This window comes from Salmo salar, chromosome ssa04 (assembly GCF_905237065.1).
Source record: "Salmo salar chromosome ssa04, Ssal_v3.1, whole genome shotgun sequence".
Taxonomy (NCBI): domain Eukaryota; kingdom Metazoa; phylum Chordata; class Actinopteri; order Salmoniformes; family Salmonidae; genus Salmo; species Salmo salar.
The window spans coordinates 44,017,828-44,036,121 of NC_059445.1; the positions used below are offsets into that span (position 1 = coordinate 44,017,828).

The window sequence follows — 18,294 nt, forward strand, 5'->3', positions numbered from 1 at the left end:
TATTACATCCCAGAACCCCTGGGTATAGCATGAGGAACAGAGGGGCTGTCCAGACATCCAGATATATCTAGATGTCCAAACTCATTAAAATGGCCACATATCCTGAAGAACCAATTAATTACTCAATTCTCCACTGAATACATATCACCACAATTGGTACAGCAAACCTATTAAATAGGATCTCTAGTCAAATAATTTATGTAGTTCCCCATGTCGCTACCTGTCCTACGTGGGACTTCAGGTAGATAGTAACCTAGAAAGTTGACAAAAAGTACATCTGTAACAAAGAAAATACATTTCCCCCAGTGAGCACCTTTCTAAAAACAGATGGTCACATTGTTAACTTGCCTTCTGTGAATCTCTGGTGGTCAGCGCAGTATCGTTCTGGTACACTGAAGAATCTGGTCTTCTGTGTCAAGGTCGTCCTCAATGTCATCTTTTCTTGTGGAGAATGTCCAGGGAAAGGCAATCCTTGAGGAATACTGTCCAGTAAAAGAGTAAATACAAGGAGACGGGGCATCATACGCAGTCAACAAACCTGTCCATCTCCCAACACTGGGTTCTGTGATTTGATAAATGTTCAACTAGACCCAACAAAAGTACAAGATGAACAAGCTTCACAACTGACCCCGCCCTTACCAATGAGTCCATTGTCCAGTAGCTTTGGATTTCAATGGATCCAATTGTAGGCCTGTGTTAAAAAAATATGTTCTCTCCATTATAGTAGTTTATTTTCTAGAACATTCAATAATTCTCTTTAGAAGTCCATTTAACATCAGGCAGCCTCCAGTCACATGGTCCCAGCCTGCCAAACCCCATGAGACATGTAGCACAGCATTTTGTTAAGGGGGGGGGTAAAAAAACAAAACAAAAAACAAGGACGCCAGGAGGCCAGCCTGATGAACAAGTCTCTGTTGGAGGTACAAGGAGAGAGAGAGGGCGAAAGGAGTCCTTTTCTGACCCCTCTGCCCATCTCAGGTTCTCTCCATCTCACTCCAACCCATGGCATCAAATTAGCCACACATTACATTATCACAGCCCCCCCCAAAAAAATATTATCCACTCCTTTTTTTTGGCCTTTCTTTTTTCATTAAAAATATAATCCAGACCGGTTAAAGCGAAGATTGTTTCAGTTTGCTGATGACGTACCGATCATTCCTCTGCCCACATCTTCAAAAACTCAATTGTCACAAGATTTAGGCAATGAGGAAAAGCAAGAGATTGTTAATGAATAGTAGCAACCCAGACATTCAAAGATAAAAAGGAGACCAATTTCTCTATAAAAAACACGACTGCTACATTTTCCATGCCAGTTCCTCGTGTGTGTGTGTTGTATCGAGGACGACATGGCGGTGGACAGATGTCTTCATCTTATTAGGATGTGTTTCTCAGAGAGCAGTAAGAGAAGGCAGTGTTCATCTTCAGGGATTCTAATACTTGATCAGCACAACTCTACTCATTAGCTCCAAAAGATTTGTTTAAAGTCTGGCTTCATCTCGACGCACTGTTGTACATTTCAGTTTTTGGAATACATTCATTTCCACCCCCAGAAAAAAAAGTAAAGTAAAAAAATAATTACCATAGAGGCAAAAAAAACTAAAACAACAATATAAAAATACAATAGTGTAGCAGCCTCAAAAGTGCTCCATATCAAGTCCAAATACTTTCACTTTGTTGAAAAACTGACATTCTATTCAAAAAGCAACAAAAAGACATGACTCTAGCTATCAATACTAGGGTTAACATACGCAGTGGCAATCGTCTGCAAAACTGCCTGGAAGCAGGAAAGCAAGACCTCAACACTGACATGTCGTTAAAGGCAATAGATCCCCTTGGAAAATGCAAGGGACTTCTCTGGTCTTACCAACTCTCATAACCACAAGGAAGAGAATGATTAAACAGAACTTTTCATGGTTCTTTAAACGAGAGAGAGTGACTTAACGGCAGTAAAATACACCTCGGAAATCTGCCTTGAATCATAAGATCTGTTTTCACAGTTGTATCAGCGAATCAGAGCCCATGGACCGTCGTGACTCACCATGAAGGAGAATGAGCGCAGCAATGCACCAATGACAAAACACAACCGGCCAGTCAGGTAACTGGACACCAAAGCAAAAGACCTTCATGAAGTCATTTAGGGGATGAGGAGCTGGTGAAAGATTGGTTGAAAAAGAGCCCTCTCCACTCTCGCTTAGAGAATCCATGTACAAAAGAACATACACATTCATTGGCTACCAATCACTCATATACATCTGACATGGGAACACATTGCATACATTCTTCAAAGTAAAAAAGTTTCATGGAACAAAGTAAAAACATGGCCTTTTTATGCATCTCTGTAAGCAATAAAAATTGTGCAGGCTTTAAGTCTACCACACAAACCCACAAGCATTCAAAGAAACATTTTCTTCCACTACTTATCTACAACTAGTTTTGTTTGTTTTTCTAAGTGCAAACCTTCAAGTTTTTTTTCTTAATAAAATGCAATTTGTTATAGCTTTACATTTTATATAAAAACTTTTTAAAAAGAATATACTTTCCAAAATAAATCCTCATCACCCCACATTATTATTGGAGATGTAACCTCAAGTTCCTTACTTAGGTATGTTTGCACACACACATCCACATGTGTGTATTCATATTGTAGACACAATATGCACATTTTGCATCCTAAAAACAAGAAAACAAACTGGCAAAACATCATTTCAAATATTGAAACCCCGTGATAAAGTGCATTAGTGTAGTTTAAGGTGCTTAACTGTAAGAAGTGCAGGAGGGTACTCCTCTGCCCCCCCCCCACACACCCCACAGAGATGAGAGCGAAAACACTACTTTACCAGGTCCTCATCTATGAGGGGGCAAAGTAGCTCAGCAGTGCACATTCGTCATTGTCTGTGTGGGTGTTGGTGAGTGTGTGTGTGTGTGTGTGTGTGTCAGTGTGGTGTAGGTGAATGTGTGTGTGTGTGTGTGTGTGTGTGTGTGTGTGTGTGTGTGTGTGTGTGTGTGGAGTCAGTGTGGTGTAGGTGAATGTGTGTGTGTGTGTGTGAGAGAGTCAGTGTTTTAATCCAGATGTAAGGCCTCATGTGGATTCAGGTAGATGCTGTGGATCAATAATCCTCCACTGTTTCCATCTCGCCCTGGTTCATCCTGTCCCCGGCGCCCAGGAATGAATATCCTGCAGGACAAAACACCACAGTTCATCTCTATATCCACAACTAATACGGAATCTACTACTTTTCCGTTGGAAAGTTACCCTCTCCCAGGTTACCGGTATACACACACAAATACACAATACGTCAACTCCATATACAGTTTCTTTTTTTACTGTGCTAAGAGACATTTAATAAATGTACTGCGTGTATTATTATTATTATCATCATCATCTGAGTGTCTGAATACCTAAGATGCTAGGGTCAGAGTGAAGCGTCATGGTCGGTTTCTTCATTTTTGCAGCCTGGCTATCATACATTCCTCCCTTTCCCATCTGGGCTGCCTGGAACATGGACTACATAGGGAGGGGACATCGTAATAGGGGTTTGCTCATTCAAATAAGTGGTATATAGCATGAGAAGAGTATAGATGTGATTACATCAAGAAGACAAAAGCATGTTGATGACCAAATGGTCATGAGCTGAGGAGGGTTCCTACCTGGACGGAGCCTACCTGGATAGGAAAGTTGTTCATGGCCAGCCCCGAAACTTCTTTTGCTAGCTGGTGAGGGAGAGGGATGGTGGTTACTGATAAGGTCTTCTACGCATTCACACACACAGAACAAAATAAAAATGCAACAATTTACAGGTCATAAGGAAATCAGTCAATTGAAATGAATTAGGCCCTAATCTATGGATTTCACATAATAGGGAATAAACATATGCATCTGTTGGTCAGATACATAAAACAAATATGTATGCACGTGTGTGTGAGACCACCATTTGCCTCATGCAGCACAACATCTTCGCATAGAGTTGATCAGGCTGTTGATTGTGGCCTGTGGACTGTTGTCCCATTCCTCAATGACTGTGCAAAGTTGCTGGATATTGTCAGAAACTGGAACACGCCGATGTACACGGCGATCCAGAGCATCCCAAACATGCTCAATGGGTGACAAGTCTGGTGAGTATATGCAGGCCATGGAAGAATTGAGACATTTTCAGCTTCCAGGAATTGTGTTCAGATCCTTGCAACATTGGGCCGTGCATTAACATGCTGAAAGATGAGGTGAAGGCGGCGGATGAATGGCACGACAATGGGCCTCAGGATCTCGTCACGGTATCTCTGCATTCAAATTTCCATTGATAAAATGCAATTGTTCTCATTGTCCATAGCTTATGCCGGCCCATACCATAACCCCACCATGGGGCACTCCGTTTACAATGTTGACATCAGCAAACCGGTCACCCACACGACGCCATCTGCCTGGTACAGTTGAAACCGGGATTCATCCGTGAAGCACACACTTCTCCAGCATGCCAATGGTCATCGTAGGTGAGCATTTGTCCACTGGAGTCAGTTACGACACCGAACTGCAGTCAGGTCAAGACACTGGTGAGGATGACGAGCACGCAGATGAGCTTCCTTGAGACGGTATCTGACAGTCTGTGCAGAAATTCTTTGCATGCGCAAACCCACAGTTTCATCAGCTGTCTGGGTGGCTGTCTCAGATGATCCTGCAGGTGATGAATCCGGATGTGGAGGTCCTGGGCTGGCATGGTTACACATGGTCAGTGGTTGTGAGGCCGGTTGGACATACTGCCAAAGGTGGCTTATGGTAGAGAAATTAACATTAAATTCTCTGGCCACAGCTCTGGTGGACATTCCTGCAGTCAGCATGCCAATTGCACGCTCCCTCAAAACTTGAGACATCTGTGGCATTGTGTTGTGTGACAAAACTGCACATTTTAGAGTGGCCTTTTATTGTCCCCTGCACAAGGTGCACCTGTGTAATGATCATGCTGTTTAATCAGCTTCTTGATATGCCACATAGGTGGCAGGTGGATTAGGTAGGTGGATTATTTTGGCAAAGGAAAAATGCTTACTAACAGGGATGTAAACACATTTATGCAACACATTTGAGAGAAACATGCTTTGTGTGTATAAGGAACATTTTTGGGATCTTTTATTCAGCTCATGAAACCAACACTTTACATGTTGCCTTTATATTTTTGTTCAGAATACATACAACACACACCTGCTGTTGCTGCTGTTGTCTCTGGTGGTTGGCTTTCTGTTTGGCTCGGCGCTCCAGGAACTGCTTGGCGAACTCTTTGGCTTCCACGGTGTCGCCCAGGTAGGAGCGGATAAAGTCATGGACCTCGTAGGGAGACTCCACCTCCTTCAGGTAGGCCACGATGGTTGCCACTGCTCAGAGGACGACAACAGACATTTACACTTAACCCCAGGGGGAAAGAGAATGGCCAAGTGCTGGAGTCGGGCAACTAAGGAGATGTTTGTGTAGGTGTGAAGGTCAGTGATCCAGGGATGTAGGAAAGCAGTGAGTTCGTTACCGTCCAGTGAGGAGGAGGAGTTGTTAGCCGAGGTGTTGAGTGCGTGTAGCATCTGTTCACACCAGGTGGTGAAGCCATCCTGGGGCTTCATGCCCTGCAGCAGATTCAGCAGCTTGTCCTCCTCCTCTGTACGCTTCTTCCTCAGCATGTACTGCTCACTGCAGGGGGACACGGAAACGACCATTACACACATACAGAAATGCAGGCCATCGAACAGTTTACATGCAAATGTTAACGCGCGGCTTTAAACAGAGGTTTATTTGCACACAGCGTGAGCGTACACACAGGGAGGAGTACCTGAGAGATGGGCTGCTGTGGCTGTTCTTCATGCCCATATTGCGGAGGCTGTTTTGGTTCTTCACAGCCTCCTCCCAGACACCCATCCCTCCAGAGCTGCCTTTGGGCTCCATGCCCCCACCAGACCACATGCTCACAGACCCCTCACCCCACTGGCCCATAGACAAGCCTCCATGCTGGGGGAGAGAGAGAACAGAGGAACATCGGGTCACTACTGTTCGCACTGCAGAGAACACCACAAGAATTATGACTGAATGATCAGTGAATTATTGTTATGTTGTTTGTGTGTCAATTAATCCCATGGGTTTGCCAACGGGCGATTTGACACGGAAATAAAATGTAATTTATTCATATGGGCATTGTAATAAATATCCTCAGATTACACATTTCTTCTCAGGAAACTACTACTTGTGTCAATTAATCCCTGCTTTGAAATGGAATAGACTTGACAGGACAGTCCGTTTACATGGGCTGTCCTTTGGGGTTGTGTGTCTCTCCTCACCCTGTCTCTCTGATGCTGGGCCCTCTGGTGCTGGGCCTGCTGTTTGAGCAGCCTCTCGGTCTCCAGCTCCAGCAGGCCGAGGCTCTTGCCTTGTTTGGAGAGGGCTGAGGCCTGGGAGCCGCTCCACCCTGACCCAGAGACACACCCTGGGGCCCCGGGCTGGGTCTGCTGCAGCAGCTTCATGATCAGCTCCTGCTGCTGCCGACACTGCTGCTTACGCCTGTACAGCTCCTCCTCCTCACGCCTCTTCTGTTCCTCCAGCTGCCTCCTCTTCTCGACCTGCCGCTTCCGCTCCTCCTCCTCTCGCTTGGCCCGGAGTTCAGCCTCACGCCGGTCCTGGAGCTGCGGTACAGCAGATGAACAGAGAGAGAGGGAGTCAGACAGAGAGAGACAGGGAGACCGAGAGAAAACGAAACTAAGACGGTACCTTCTGTATCTGCTCCAGAGATAGCCCCTGAGTGGAATGACTCATGGTTAAGTCCCATAGGTTGGCCTCACCACCTAGAAAGGGCCACAAACACATTACTGCCATACAATGACAATATGTACAAGGACATCTGTGTGAATAAAAATATGTATAGCTGAGGTGCATCAGTGTGGGCGGATATGAAATATTGAGTGAGTTCAGAGCAGAATATTCTGTTCAAAACTGGTTGAATGGCTATTTTTTACCATGTAGGCACCTGCAAATGACTACAAGTAGGATAAACAACACTTGCTGAGAATCACTTGCCTCCAACAAAATTAATTATAAGTTAACATTTTACCCAGGCCACTTTAAGTTAAAAATCTACATGCGAGTTTAGATTTTTGTTGTCCTATGCATTTGTAAATCAAATATGCTTGAACACAAAAAAAAAGTTTTCAATTCAAACTTATTCTAGAGGAAAAAGCAAATCACGCGTGGGTGCCAATATATATTTGACCGCATCTGTATAAAGTGTGCTTATATAAAGGTGTATGTGAAGCAGGGAAGATGCATCGTGTTCCTCTTCAGTACCTGACTGCTGGGAGGCCGGGGTATGCATGTCCCACATGGACCCATTATCAGGTACTGACATGGACCTGTTCATCGAGGGCATCATGCTAGAATCTCCACTCCTGCAAATACACACATTAGTACACTCACATACATTGTGTGTGTGTGTGTGTGTGTGTGTGTGTCTCTCTCTACCTGTTCATGTGCTGGAACCTCATCTGTAGTTGATGGTATAGAGCTGCAGTGGCTGCCTGCTCCAAATGTTTCTTCAGCAGCTCCTGGTCCATATTGGCCTAGAGAATAACATGACCTACAGGGTTACCATACTGACCGTACCACAGCTCCAGACAACCCAAGCACACCAATATGCTACTGATTATCTGCTCTGATAGACATGTTACAGCTACAGGAGCTCTTCAGTAGATTTTGCCTAGGACACTGAGGTACCCTGCTATAAATTCCTCACAGAAAATAAGTGAACCAGTGAACAGAAACAAGAAACACCCAGACAGACGTGTGCTCGTTGACTCACAGAGGACCCCCGAGATGGTGGGGGCTGTCTCACCAGGAGGGGCGGGGGAGAGGGGCCGGGGGAGAAGGGCACGCGGCCCCACATTTTGATGACATCACCCAGGGGTTGGAAGCCCTCATCACAACCCCTCTTTACCAGCAGGGTCATGGTGAAGTAGCCGGCCTGGAACCACTCACACATCTCCACCGTGGAGAAGGGACCTGGCCCGGGGGAGGGAAGACATGGTTATGACAAACCAAGATGACAATGTGATAAAGTATCTGTAAAATATAAGCAACAAGTAGTGATATGTTTATAAAAGTAAAAAATAAATCACTGAAAGTGAGTGCAGTGCGCACGTATACATCTAAAAATGCACATGTCTACCTTGGATCTCTCCCTGGGGGTCCTTATAGAACCACTTCATGGCTGCCTCGTGGGAGAGGGGCAGGGCACAGTCCCTATGGGTCGAGTGAGAGTGTGTGTGTCCAGCGGCGTGCGTGTGTGAGTGTGGGGCTGGGTGTGTGTGAGAGGTGACTGTGTGGCTCTCCTGTAGTGCTTGAGTGAAACACTCCTCCTCAAGGGACGTGTCCTGCAGTGAGGCCACCATCTTTTCAGCCTCCTATAAGGGAGAAAACAAATATGAACATCCACGTCACACATTCCCCCAGTATACAAGCGTAATCCTAAGCCTGACAATAGATTCGGTATTGAACGTCCAATCAAATTTACAGGGTAATGCAACCCGCCTCGTACCTGTTGCAGGTGCTTCATGCCCTCGTCCTCCTCCGCTTCTCCCCCTGTTGAGGGGAGGAGAGATCCGGAGGGAGGAGGCATCAGGCTGGAGGTGGTGGTGGAGGGGGGGTCTGGGCTGAGCTGTGCACCACTCCCTGGAAGTGGGCAACCTGTGAGACCAGAGAGAACAGGGGTAGAGGATGAGACATGTACTACTGTAATGGGGCCACTACTGCAGGTGAAACATCTTCTGGAGCAGATACCAACTGATGAACACACAACACAGTGAAGATGCTTCACAACATCAATAATTCAATATTTACCTTCAGCGGGCACATGGTTCGTTTTGGAGGGATGGGAGATGGGTGCCTGTGTGGCGCAGGGGGCAGGAAGAGGGTCTGAGGGTGGAGAGCCAGAGATGGCAGGAGGAGAAGGAGTCTTGTACTTATCTTCTCCCTCACCTGCTGCTTCACATTCATCTAGATGAAAGGAATAGAGGGAGAAGGTCTTCTATAAGTGCATAAAATGTCTTCTGTTAATTGTTTTACTAAAGCCAGGGAAAGCATCCAGTCTCACCTCGGTCATCGTAGTTGTCCTTGCCTCCCTGATCATTCTCGTCGTCTTCCTCCAGAGCTTCAAACTCCAGATCCTCTTCAGTGATGGTGTCCTTACAGTCTTTCTGCTTGGACAAGCACGAGAGGCTCAGAATAGACTTACAAATAACATGCAAATACACACACTGACAAACATGACACACAGGCCAACAGACACACGCACCTTGATGCACATGAAGGCCCCAGAGGAGTCAAAGGTTCCCATCTCTCCATCCTCCTCGTCGGTGCACCACTCAGGAAGGCCGTCCCTGTCGGATTCCCTACGGGGGCCCTCACCATCACGGAAGTCAAACTCAAACTTCCTCCGGCCGCCACGATCACGCCAGCCTGCAGAACGAGGACCTCCATCTGTGTTGTTGAGGGAGTCTCCATCAGACATGGGGAAACATGCACAAATGCATTCTGGGTAGAGGGTGTATGAGTGGTTATATGCGTGTATGTACCATCACGGCGGGATCCTGCAACTCTCCAGGCTGGCTGCTCTCCTCCTGTTGCTGCTGCTGCTGCCTCTTCCTCCTCCTCTCGGAGGGTACGCCAGTTGTCGCTGTCAGCACGCCAGGAGTCCTTCCTGCCCAGAGACCCCGCCTCTTCAAATCCTGGACGCACTACTTCAGCACATCTGATTGGCTTCTCAAACCTTGGCCTCTCAGCTCTGACAGAAGGAAAGACAGGTTAACGGGATAGTTTAAGACCTTCAGTGTAGAATATGGAAAACTAAACATACACAATAACCATCAATATGATTGAATGATAACCATCTGGGGGTGAGGGCAGTGTAGTTTAGGACAATGAAAGCAACATGGACAGTGAGCCTACCGGTCATCCCAGCTTTGGCTGCGGAGCATTTCTCGGCCACGACCGAAGCCCACCTCTCCTTCCTCAGGACATCCAGGAGCTCTTTGGTAGAATGCACCTTCACCTCTCCCTCTCCCTACCCAAACGCATAAATCCACATTCAGCAGGAGAATACATAGCCAGCAGATCTGACCTGCTTGCTTACAGCTCCACTAGGGTCAGACAGGGTTCCTGTGTAGATAAAGAAACCGCAGAGCCGGCGTGAGATATGGCGCAGAAAACGTATCTCAATCCAAGAATGAGAATTGCGCTGTACTCCAAGTTGTCCCATTATCCCAACTGTTACACTGAGGAGATTGAACGACTGCAAGTTAAATAAACTGCCCTTTTCATCCTCATGATAGTCAGCAGTAGCCACAGCAGCCATTATGGAATGCCATGTCGCATTGAACAACAAAGGAGATGATTGGCTGACACTGCCATTTCCAAAATGACTGCTGTGGCTTCTGCTACCAAGCATTACAACGAAAAGGGCAATTTTCCAAATAATCAAGCAGTCATTCAATCTCGGTGTAAGAGATTCGTTCCCTTTTTTTCAATTTTCGCCTCAAATTACATACCCAAATCTAACTGCCTGTTGCAAGGACATGCATATTCTTGATAGCATTTGAAAGGAAACACTGACGTTTGTGGCATTGTGAAATGAATGTAGGAGAATATAACAGATGTGGTCAAATATAATACAAAACAAAAAACATGCGTATTTTTTTTAAATGATCATTGAAATGCAAGAGGTAATTTAGATTTTGGCCAGCAGACGACAGCAGTGCGTGTGCAAAGTTTCAGACTGAACCAGATTTCATTACTACACAATATTTTGTACAAAGTCTGCCAGGAGTTGTCCCAAATGTGCCGAATTGGTCAATTGATACATTTAAGTACATAAGTATAGAGAACATACAAAACACTATGGTAATAAAACATTAAGTTTACACACTCCCAGGAATGTCATACATGATGGATCATTAGCTTATACACATCTAGATGGCTGGGCGGGGTGGATGTGGAGCCAGAGACAGCAGTGGGGTCAAACTGTAGACCCCAGTTCCAACATTTGAACATAAAAATATATTTTATCAAACAAAACTGATACATTTTATCTCTGGGACCCTCTGGATGACAAATCAGAGCAAGATTATTGAAGTACATTATTTACCTTCAGAGGTAAATGCGTCAAACAAGTCGCCTTGATAAGTTGTGTTGTGGACTCTCAAACAAAAGCATGGTATTTTTTCACTGTAATAGCTACTGTTAATTGGACACTGCAGTTGATTAAGAAGAATTGAAGCTTTCTGCCCACATAAAAGACATGTCTATGTCCCGGAAAATTGGCTGTTGCATACAACATTCTAGTCACATTAGCGCACGTTAGTAACAACCGTCCCGGTTTAGGGGCATCAATCCCGTAGAGGTTAATGGGACAATTCAGAGTACAATGCATTTCTCATCCCTGGATCGAAGTGTGTTTTCCGAGCCATCTCACACCGGCGCCACAGTGTTTTAATCTAGACAAGAAGCCTGTCCAACCCTAGTGCAGCTGTAAGCTAGTGGGTCTGATCTGCTGGTTAGTGAATACATTTCTATTTGTAGAGTTGCACCGTCCTGATCACTTCAGGTGGTGACTGACCTCTACCTCCTCTGTTGCATCCTCCACGGCCCCTAGCCACGCCTACAGGGGCAGACCCGCCTCCCTTTCCCATCAGCCTCAGCACAGCCACACTGTTCACAGACATGGAGAAGTTTCTCTGCAGGACAAAAGGCAGGAGGGTCGATGACATTAACGCTGAATGGCGTTTTGTCAACCTACAGTGAAGCAGGATCTGATCAGCACATTGTGGGTAGAAGTAGCATCTAAGAGCTGAGATTTGAGAGAGTTGATCCTGGCCAAATGCTTCAGTGCATCAAAGCGGTGAACCTCTGACTCACTAACAGCTCCTATATCTCCTGCAGTCTCACCTGCTCCTCCTCAGTTAGAGGCTCCAGGGCCAAAGGCTGCACAGGCTCATCCTGCATGATAGCAGCAAACTCCTTATCCTGCATGTCCTCTGGGGGCTGACAACACAGTTTGCTTTACTTCATACTAGGGCTGGGACGATACCAGTATCGTGATACTCGTTAGTATCGTGGCAAGGAAACAAAACACGAAGCGGACTTAACGTCAAGAAAGCAGCCCTATTGTGGGAAACAAACATGGTCATCCAGAGGCATATTTTCCAAGTTTAAGCACACAATATTTTGCATAGAGCAGGTTTTTAAAAGACCAAAGAGTTGTCTGCTTCGTGTTGTCCTTTTTGCCATGGGAAAAAAATATCGGAATACTGGCATCGTCGCAGCACTACTTCATATCCATTAGTCATAGCCAGCCAGCAATCTTTAATATAAACACCTGTATTGGAATCCTCATTGAAAGAGTGAATCACACATTACTGTACATAAGCTCACCTTGTTATCTTTGATATAAAGTGCTAGCATCTCCTCGCGGCCATAGCGGTAATCAGCCAGCTTGGACTTTGGCATGGCTGGAGAAGGAGGGGGGGTCGTCACACTCCCCCCTCTGGATAGTGCACGGAGCCTGGGGACAAGAAATCAGCATAAGTACAATCCATGCATCAGTAACACTTTTAATGCAATCATTATTACTGACATAATAGTACTGGGCCATGTGTATGAGCATATCCATTTATTTATCTTCACCTCAAGTTTAGGTTGGATATGCATCGCCCATTATCTTCCCCTAGACAACTAAGGGCAACAAGCAGGAGCAAAATGAAAATACAGTACACAATACACCACGGGTGAGGATTAGCTTTTAGTACAATCTGGATATGTCGAGTTGTTGGCAACATAGCAAGAATTTATGTTTGTAGTGTTCTATTGAATGATTGGAGGGATGAGGAGAAGTCCAAGTTGCAAAAACATCCCGAGTGAGGCATTTCTCAAGGAGAACTGGAGGCAACTTCGCTATATACAAGTTGAAAACAAAATGGATTTATTTTCTTTACATTCAAATTTAAAATGACAGATCATGCACTCACTCTGAAAACAAGACAATGGGGAAGGAGAAAATGTGGAAGGAAAGAATGCAGTGTGTTGGCTGGTGTTGAGTAAATGAGGAAGAAAGGAGGGAGGAGAGATGAGAAAGACGGGGAGTAATGGGGGAGGAGAGACGTGAAAGACGGGGAGTAATGGGGGAGGAGAGACGTGAAAGACGGGGAGTAATATAGGGCCCTAAAATATTGAAGATGTGCTTTAATTTACTGACATAAGAGCAAGTCAATGAAAAACAAGAGTTGTTTATGGGCTAGGAAGGTAAGCAGGGAGGAAAAAGGAATGACTACGTTAGAGAAGGAAGAGATGCGTCACCATTCTGGGCCGAAGTTAAGTGTTTCAGCAGTCATACTCCTCTCTTCAACTGGAGCTCAAGGCTTCTGTTGACACAACATGGGTGTCAGTCAGACCATATCATGACATGGAGCCACATAATCATACAATCAACTGTCCACTTCAGGAGTAATAAAAACTATATATTGTACTACAGTTCAAAGACTTGTCCCAAATAACATACATCCCCAACATCCACATCTATGACAAGGTTCTCACAATCTGTCTGGGCAACTTTACAGAGTGAGTAGCACTCTAACCTTGTCCAGGGGACTGGACCAGTTTCGTCCAGATTCGATGAGGGCGTTAAAGGCTACTTGGTTCTTCTGTGTGCAGTGGTTTAGAGTGGGATTGTTCAGACCACACAAATCTGATATGCTGAGCAAATAGCTGCCAGGCTCAGGGAAAGGAGTTGGGTGAGGTGATGGAGGATTGGCCAAACGTGACAGCTATCAAAAATAAACAAAAACTAAATTCTCATGGACAAACCGCACCAGTAATTACATCAACATTGGAGTTGATCATAATAATTACTATGAAGCAATATTGTGAAGAACAGCGGCTGCACAGGGAGAGACAAGTGTCATCTTCACAGGCATGTATTATTCCTTCCACTTCTCACGGTCCTACTCCTGCTTGATTATTTCCTCAGAGTCTATTTTCCCTCCCTTTCCGCCAAACACCTGGGGAAACAGAGAGCGAGCGACAGAGAGAACAAGATATTCATGTCAGTGTTCACAAATGGCAAATTGAGTGTTCAGCATCCAAAGAATACTGACCAAATCTGCAGAAAGGTAGAGAGGATTATTAGAACCGAGAAGGGTTTTCACTTTAGTAGCATACATTTCATTGACCGTTTGTACGTGACCACTGTGCAGTACATTTCTCCTTGCTTAGATAAAGGGCTAGCTAAGAATTCGCAACTACACCGTTAGTTGTGACCTGCGCCCCATAAAAAGACATACCGTACAGCCTACACAGGTTTCACCCATGTAGCTTGTTGTTGGCACCACAGTCAGAGGCTCCATGTGTAGCAATGTAAAGTGGGAGATAACTAATCAATGCTAAATGTAATGTAAATTACGGAATCAGCTAAATGAGAAAGAGTAGGCTACAACCAGTAACCGACAGGTGTTTAATCTGAATGGAGTTGTTGTAGATACGGACAGGGAGTGTAGCAAAATATCCTCAACTAGCTAACACCTGGCTATTTTAGAGTATTTTTATTTACATGGATTTGATACATTAAAGACAGGCACTGCCAGATGGGACGATAGACAAACTTGAAAATGTCATAGGTTGTCTAACAAGCTCGAGTCAGTGACTACTTTTTCTCTCTCCCATGCACACACCACAGGCAGGTCCCTGCCAATTCCGGCTGCTGGGTAAGTATAATTTGTGGAACGTTCCAACAGGAATCTGTTCCAAAAACTTCATAAATAACAAGTATGCCAACAAACAATGCATACAAAGTAGCATGATCAAGTCACCTAGCTAACTAGCTGCCGAATAGGCATCAACTCACCACGTAGCTTATTCATAAGTGAGGACAGACATTTTTCTGAATAAACGTGGCGAGTGAAAAACTCACCAAAATTGCCCACCTGGCATCTTATTCTGCCGCTATACAACTTTGTATGCATTGTATGTTGGCAACCTGGTTATTTACGAAGTTTTTGGAACAGACTCCTGTTCCACAAATTATACCCCCCCCCGCTATGCAGCAAACAAGTTTAAACAAAGTTGATTGTATTTTTTTTATCATGTTTCAGCTAAGCAATTCTGACATTATTTGAATAGTAAAATTACTTCAAATGCGCATCCATACTACGCGATGCTTAATGGAGTTGAGTGGCGAGGAGATGAGTTTTGGCAGAGTGAAGCCTACCTCCTACTACTATCAAGTGTATCAGTTGATACTTGTAAAAATGTCCATTCTTTCATGTGTACCTATTTGTCCTGTAACTTTTTTTTTTCTCTCCTTCGGATGCTGCAATCTGTAGGTTGATAAAAAAATAGCATTTTACACAAACTCCAGCAAGGGAGCCATTGTTAACGCAAAAGGATCAGCCCTGTCATTGCACGGTGCAATTTGACACAGGTCAAATAGAATTAAGTTATCAAAAACGACAGATTGCAGAACTGAAAGAAAACAGGACAAACATAGGTAGAACGGACATTTTTTCAAGTATGGACCGATACCGAGTCGATGTAGTCGTCTCACCACTCAACTCCACTGAGTATCGTGATTGCGGCCCACAAGTCAGGGCGTTCCTGCACGAGGGGGTTTTTGAACCCCTTTTATACGTTTATTGGCCCATTTTAAGCACGTGCTCTGGTAACGTTATACAGACGGGAGCAACACCGGTAGTTCGCTAGCCAGGACACAGGTAGACTGTCCTTCGCCCCCGCCTGCTGACCACTGCTTTCCCGCAGTTCTGTTAACATTACGGAGAGGGCATTTGGGTCTGTTTATGTAGTACATCATTTCCTCACAGCTTTGATAAAGAGAGGGGTTGGTGGCTGGTATATCTGTTACATCTGCTATCTAACAACAGATTACACATACATTTTAAGGTAAAACATTGCACATTATACTACAATGACAGCCTAAACGAAAAACCTTGATAATACTTTTATTTCCTGTTTGAACCACATTAAATCACATTGACAATCAGGGGAAATCCAAAATATCAAGTGTCACTTAAACACAGGCACAAACGCCGGGGGGTTCCTGAATGATGCAGGAATGCCTACGTGCAGGAACACCCCAAATTGTGGGCCGCAATCACACACTATTGAGATGAAGGCCAACTTCATTAACCCTGACGTCGGTTTGTAAACTATTCAGAGCCAACTAAAGTAGCTAGCTAACTATGCCAACTAAACACTAACACATAGGCTAGTTAAGTTAGCTAGCTGGCTAACTTTGCAATAACAAACATGTCACAACCAGCTGGTTTTTCAGAGACGATACACAAACGTTGCCATTTATTTTCTCTGGATAAGAGCGTCTGCTAAATGACTTAAATGTAAATTTAGCTCAAATAAAAGTTAGCAAAGCTAAAATGCACTCAATGCAATAGTGGTGTTATCTATTAACTTCAATTAAATTGGCCGACTAAACTCCAGTGAAGGAAGTTTCTGATGAACTCCAAAGCCGAGTGGCGCAGAAACCAGGCTTTGTGGAATTCAGCTGAGACTACATCGATTCGGCCAAGGTCAGTACTTTATTATGAAACACTTACCTTGTACCTATGTTTGTCCTCTGTAGTTAGGTACCTTTGTTTTCTGAAATCCATTGTTACATCAATAAAATGTTAATCAAATACAACTGTTAGGTTACTGTTGCTCCAAGATGGCAACTCTGTGCAAATGCCAGTTGAATATCAACAGTCGGTGGCATGCAACCACAGAGGAGAAACATACGTACAAAGTAAGCATTTAATCATAGATATTTTTTTTTGTATTTACCTTGTGCGAATCGCTGTACACGGAGCATAAATCCAAAGCCTGGTCTCTGCTCCACTCCGTTGTTGTGGAGTTCCTTCACCATGGATTGATTCAGTCAGCTACAATTAGCTACCTTGGCTAACCATCTTACTCTTAGCTAACTTGTCAGTTAGCTATTTACACAATCGAACAAATCACTTCAGATAATAGAAGCATGTCAGTGAACATTTCAGTTTAATATGAAGTGGCGTCAGAGCATTTAGTTAATTGAACCAGCTTGCTAAAATGTACCACCGTATGTGTAGCTATCTATCTAATTTGAATAAGAGGTAAGTAGTTAGAGGATTAACAATGGAAAGCAGTGAGCAGCACTTCATCCACTCCGCCCACTCGGTTCGCGCAGGCTACATCTCAACTTTAGCCCGCGGCTTTGGCCTGTACCTTTTCCTAGCTAACGTTAGGCATTCGTTAGTAAACAAGCTAACTACCTAACGTAGCTAACATTGCTGCACAGTGTGCGGACGTTAACTATCTTGACACAATCCAGCATGAAAAAAAGGAGAACTAACGTTAGATTATTCTAAGCAGTAAACATTGCAATTTATTCAAAGCAGTAAACATTGCAATTTATTCCATTGTAGAAGAAAACGTTTGCGTACATAATTGCTCCAAATTCGACACTCACCTTTCGTTGAAAGCTGGTCGCACTAGCTAGCCAGCCAAGTAGCCAGCTAGCCAGCTACAACCTAGCTAGCTGGTAGCTGCAAATTTTCCGAAATTGAAATGTAGCTAGTTAAATCCAGTTAACATATACGTGTATTTCGCAACGATCTGTATATCTTAATGTTACTTCCTTTCACTATTTTTTGAACGTTTGATTAATTAGCTATACTTTCCTCTGACCAACATTCGCTGCGAATATTTTCACAACTCGCTTTCTCTTCTTGTTTGTGTTTTAAAAAAATGGCCGCCCTCCTTGCTTCATTTGACAGCTGTGTTTTTTTCTTCTGTCAAGAATTCGCGCGATGGACAAACTAGTTATTGGTGCATTACCGCCACCTCTCGGACTGGAGTGGGATAAACATGCCTCTCAATTCAATTCAAACGGCTTTATTGGCATGGGAAACATATGTTTACAGTGCCAAAGCAAGTGAAATAAATTATAAACAAAAGTGAAATGAAAAATAAACAATAAATATTACACTCACAAAAGTTCCAAAGGAATATGGACATTTCAAATGTCATATTATTGCTATATACAGAGTTGTAACAATGTGAAAATAGTTAAAGCACAAAAGGGAAAATAAATCAACATAAATATGGGGTGTATTTACAGTGGTATTTGTTCTTCACTGGTTGCCCTTTTCTTGTGGCAACAGGTCACACATTTTGCTGCTGTGATGGCACACTGTATTTTTTCACTCAATAGATATGGGAGTTTATCAAAATTGGTTTTGTTTTCA

At 44.2% G+C, this 18,294-nt stretch overlaps 1 protein-coding gene across 2 annotated transcripts; it reads right to left on the bottom strand.

The window, feature by feature from the left end:
- Window positions 1–1,249: 1,249 nt before the first annotated feature.
- LOC106603205 (GRB10-interacting GYF protein 1) lies at window positions 1,250–17,820 on the bottom strand. 2 transcript variants are annotated; one of them, XM_014196546.2, is made up of 25 exons: window positions 17,517–17,820; window positions 13,639–14,061; window positions 13,361–13,425; window positions 12,692–12,739; window positions 12,440–12,569; window positions 11,954–12,049; window positions 11,625–11,742; window positions 9,959–10,073; window positions 9,586–9,794; window positions 9,306–9,490; window positions 9,105–9,207; window positions 8,852–9,007; window positions 8,550–8,698; window positions 8,181–8,415; window positions 7,848–8,014; window positions 7,478–7,575; window positions 7,304–7,404; window positions 6,731–6,804; window positions 6,304–6,645; window positions 5,802–5,977; window positions 5,505–5,662; window positions 5,189–5,358; window positions 3,649–3,711; window positions 3,400–3,505; window positions 1,250–3,175 (listed from the first exon to the last, which is right to left on the bottom strand). In XM_014196546.2, exons 3-25 carry the CDS (start codon window positions 13,393–13,395, stop codon window positions 3,108–3,110), a joined length of 3,102 nt encoding a protein of 1,033 aa, XP_014052021.1. In that variant the 5' UTR covers window positions 13,396–13,425; window positions 13,639–14,061; window positions 17,517–17,820; the 3' UTR covers window positions 1,250–3,107. The 2 variants fall into 2 exon arrangements, with proteins under 2 accessions (XP_014052021.1, XP_014052016.1); XM_014196541.2 differs by having other exon boundaries at window positions 7,815–8,014.
- Between the last annotated feature and the right edge of the window lie 474 nt (window positions 17,821–18,294).

Excerpts from the sequence above, each read along its gene's own strand:
- LOC106603205 (XM_014196541.2), bottom strand. The coding sequence starts at position 13,395 with ATGACTGCTGAAACACTTAACTTCGGCCCAGAATG. Across the intron at positions 9,491-9,585 it reads TGCAGGATCCCGCCGTGATG|ATGGAGGTCCTCGTTCTGCA; the intron begins GTACATACACGC and ends TCAACAACACAG. Across the intron at positions 8,416-8,549 it reads GCATGAAGCACCTGCAACAG|GAGGCTGAAAAGATGGTGGC; the intron begins GTACGAGGCGGG and ends TCTCCCTTATAG.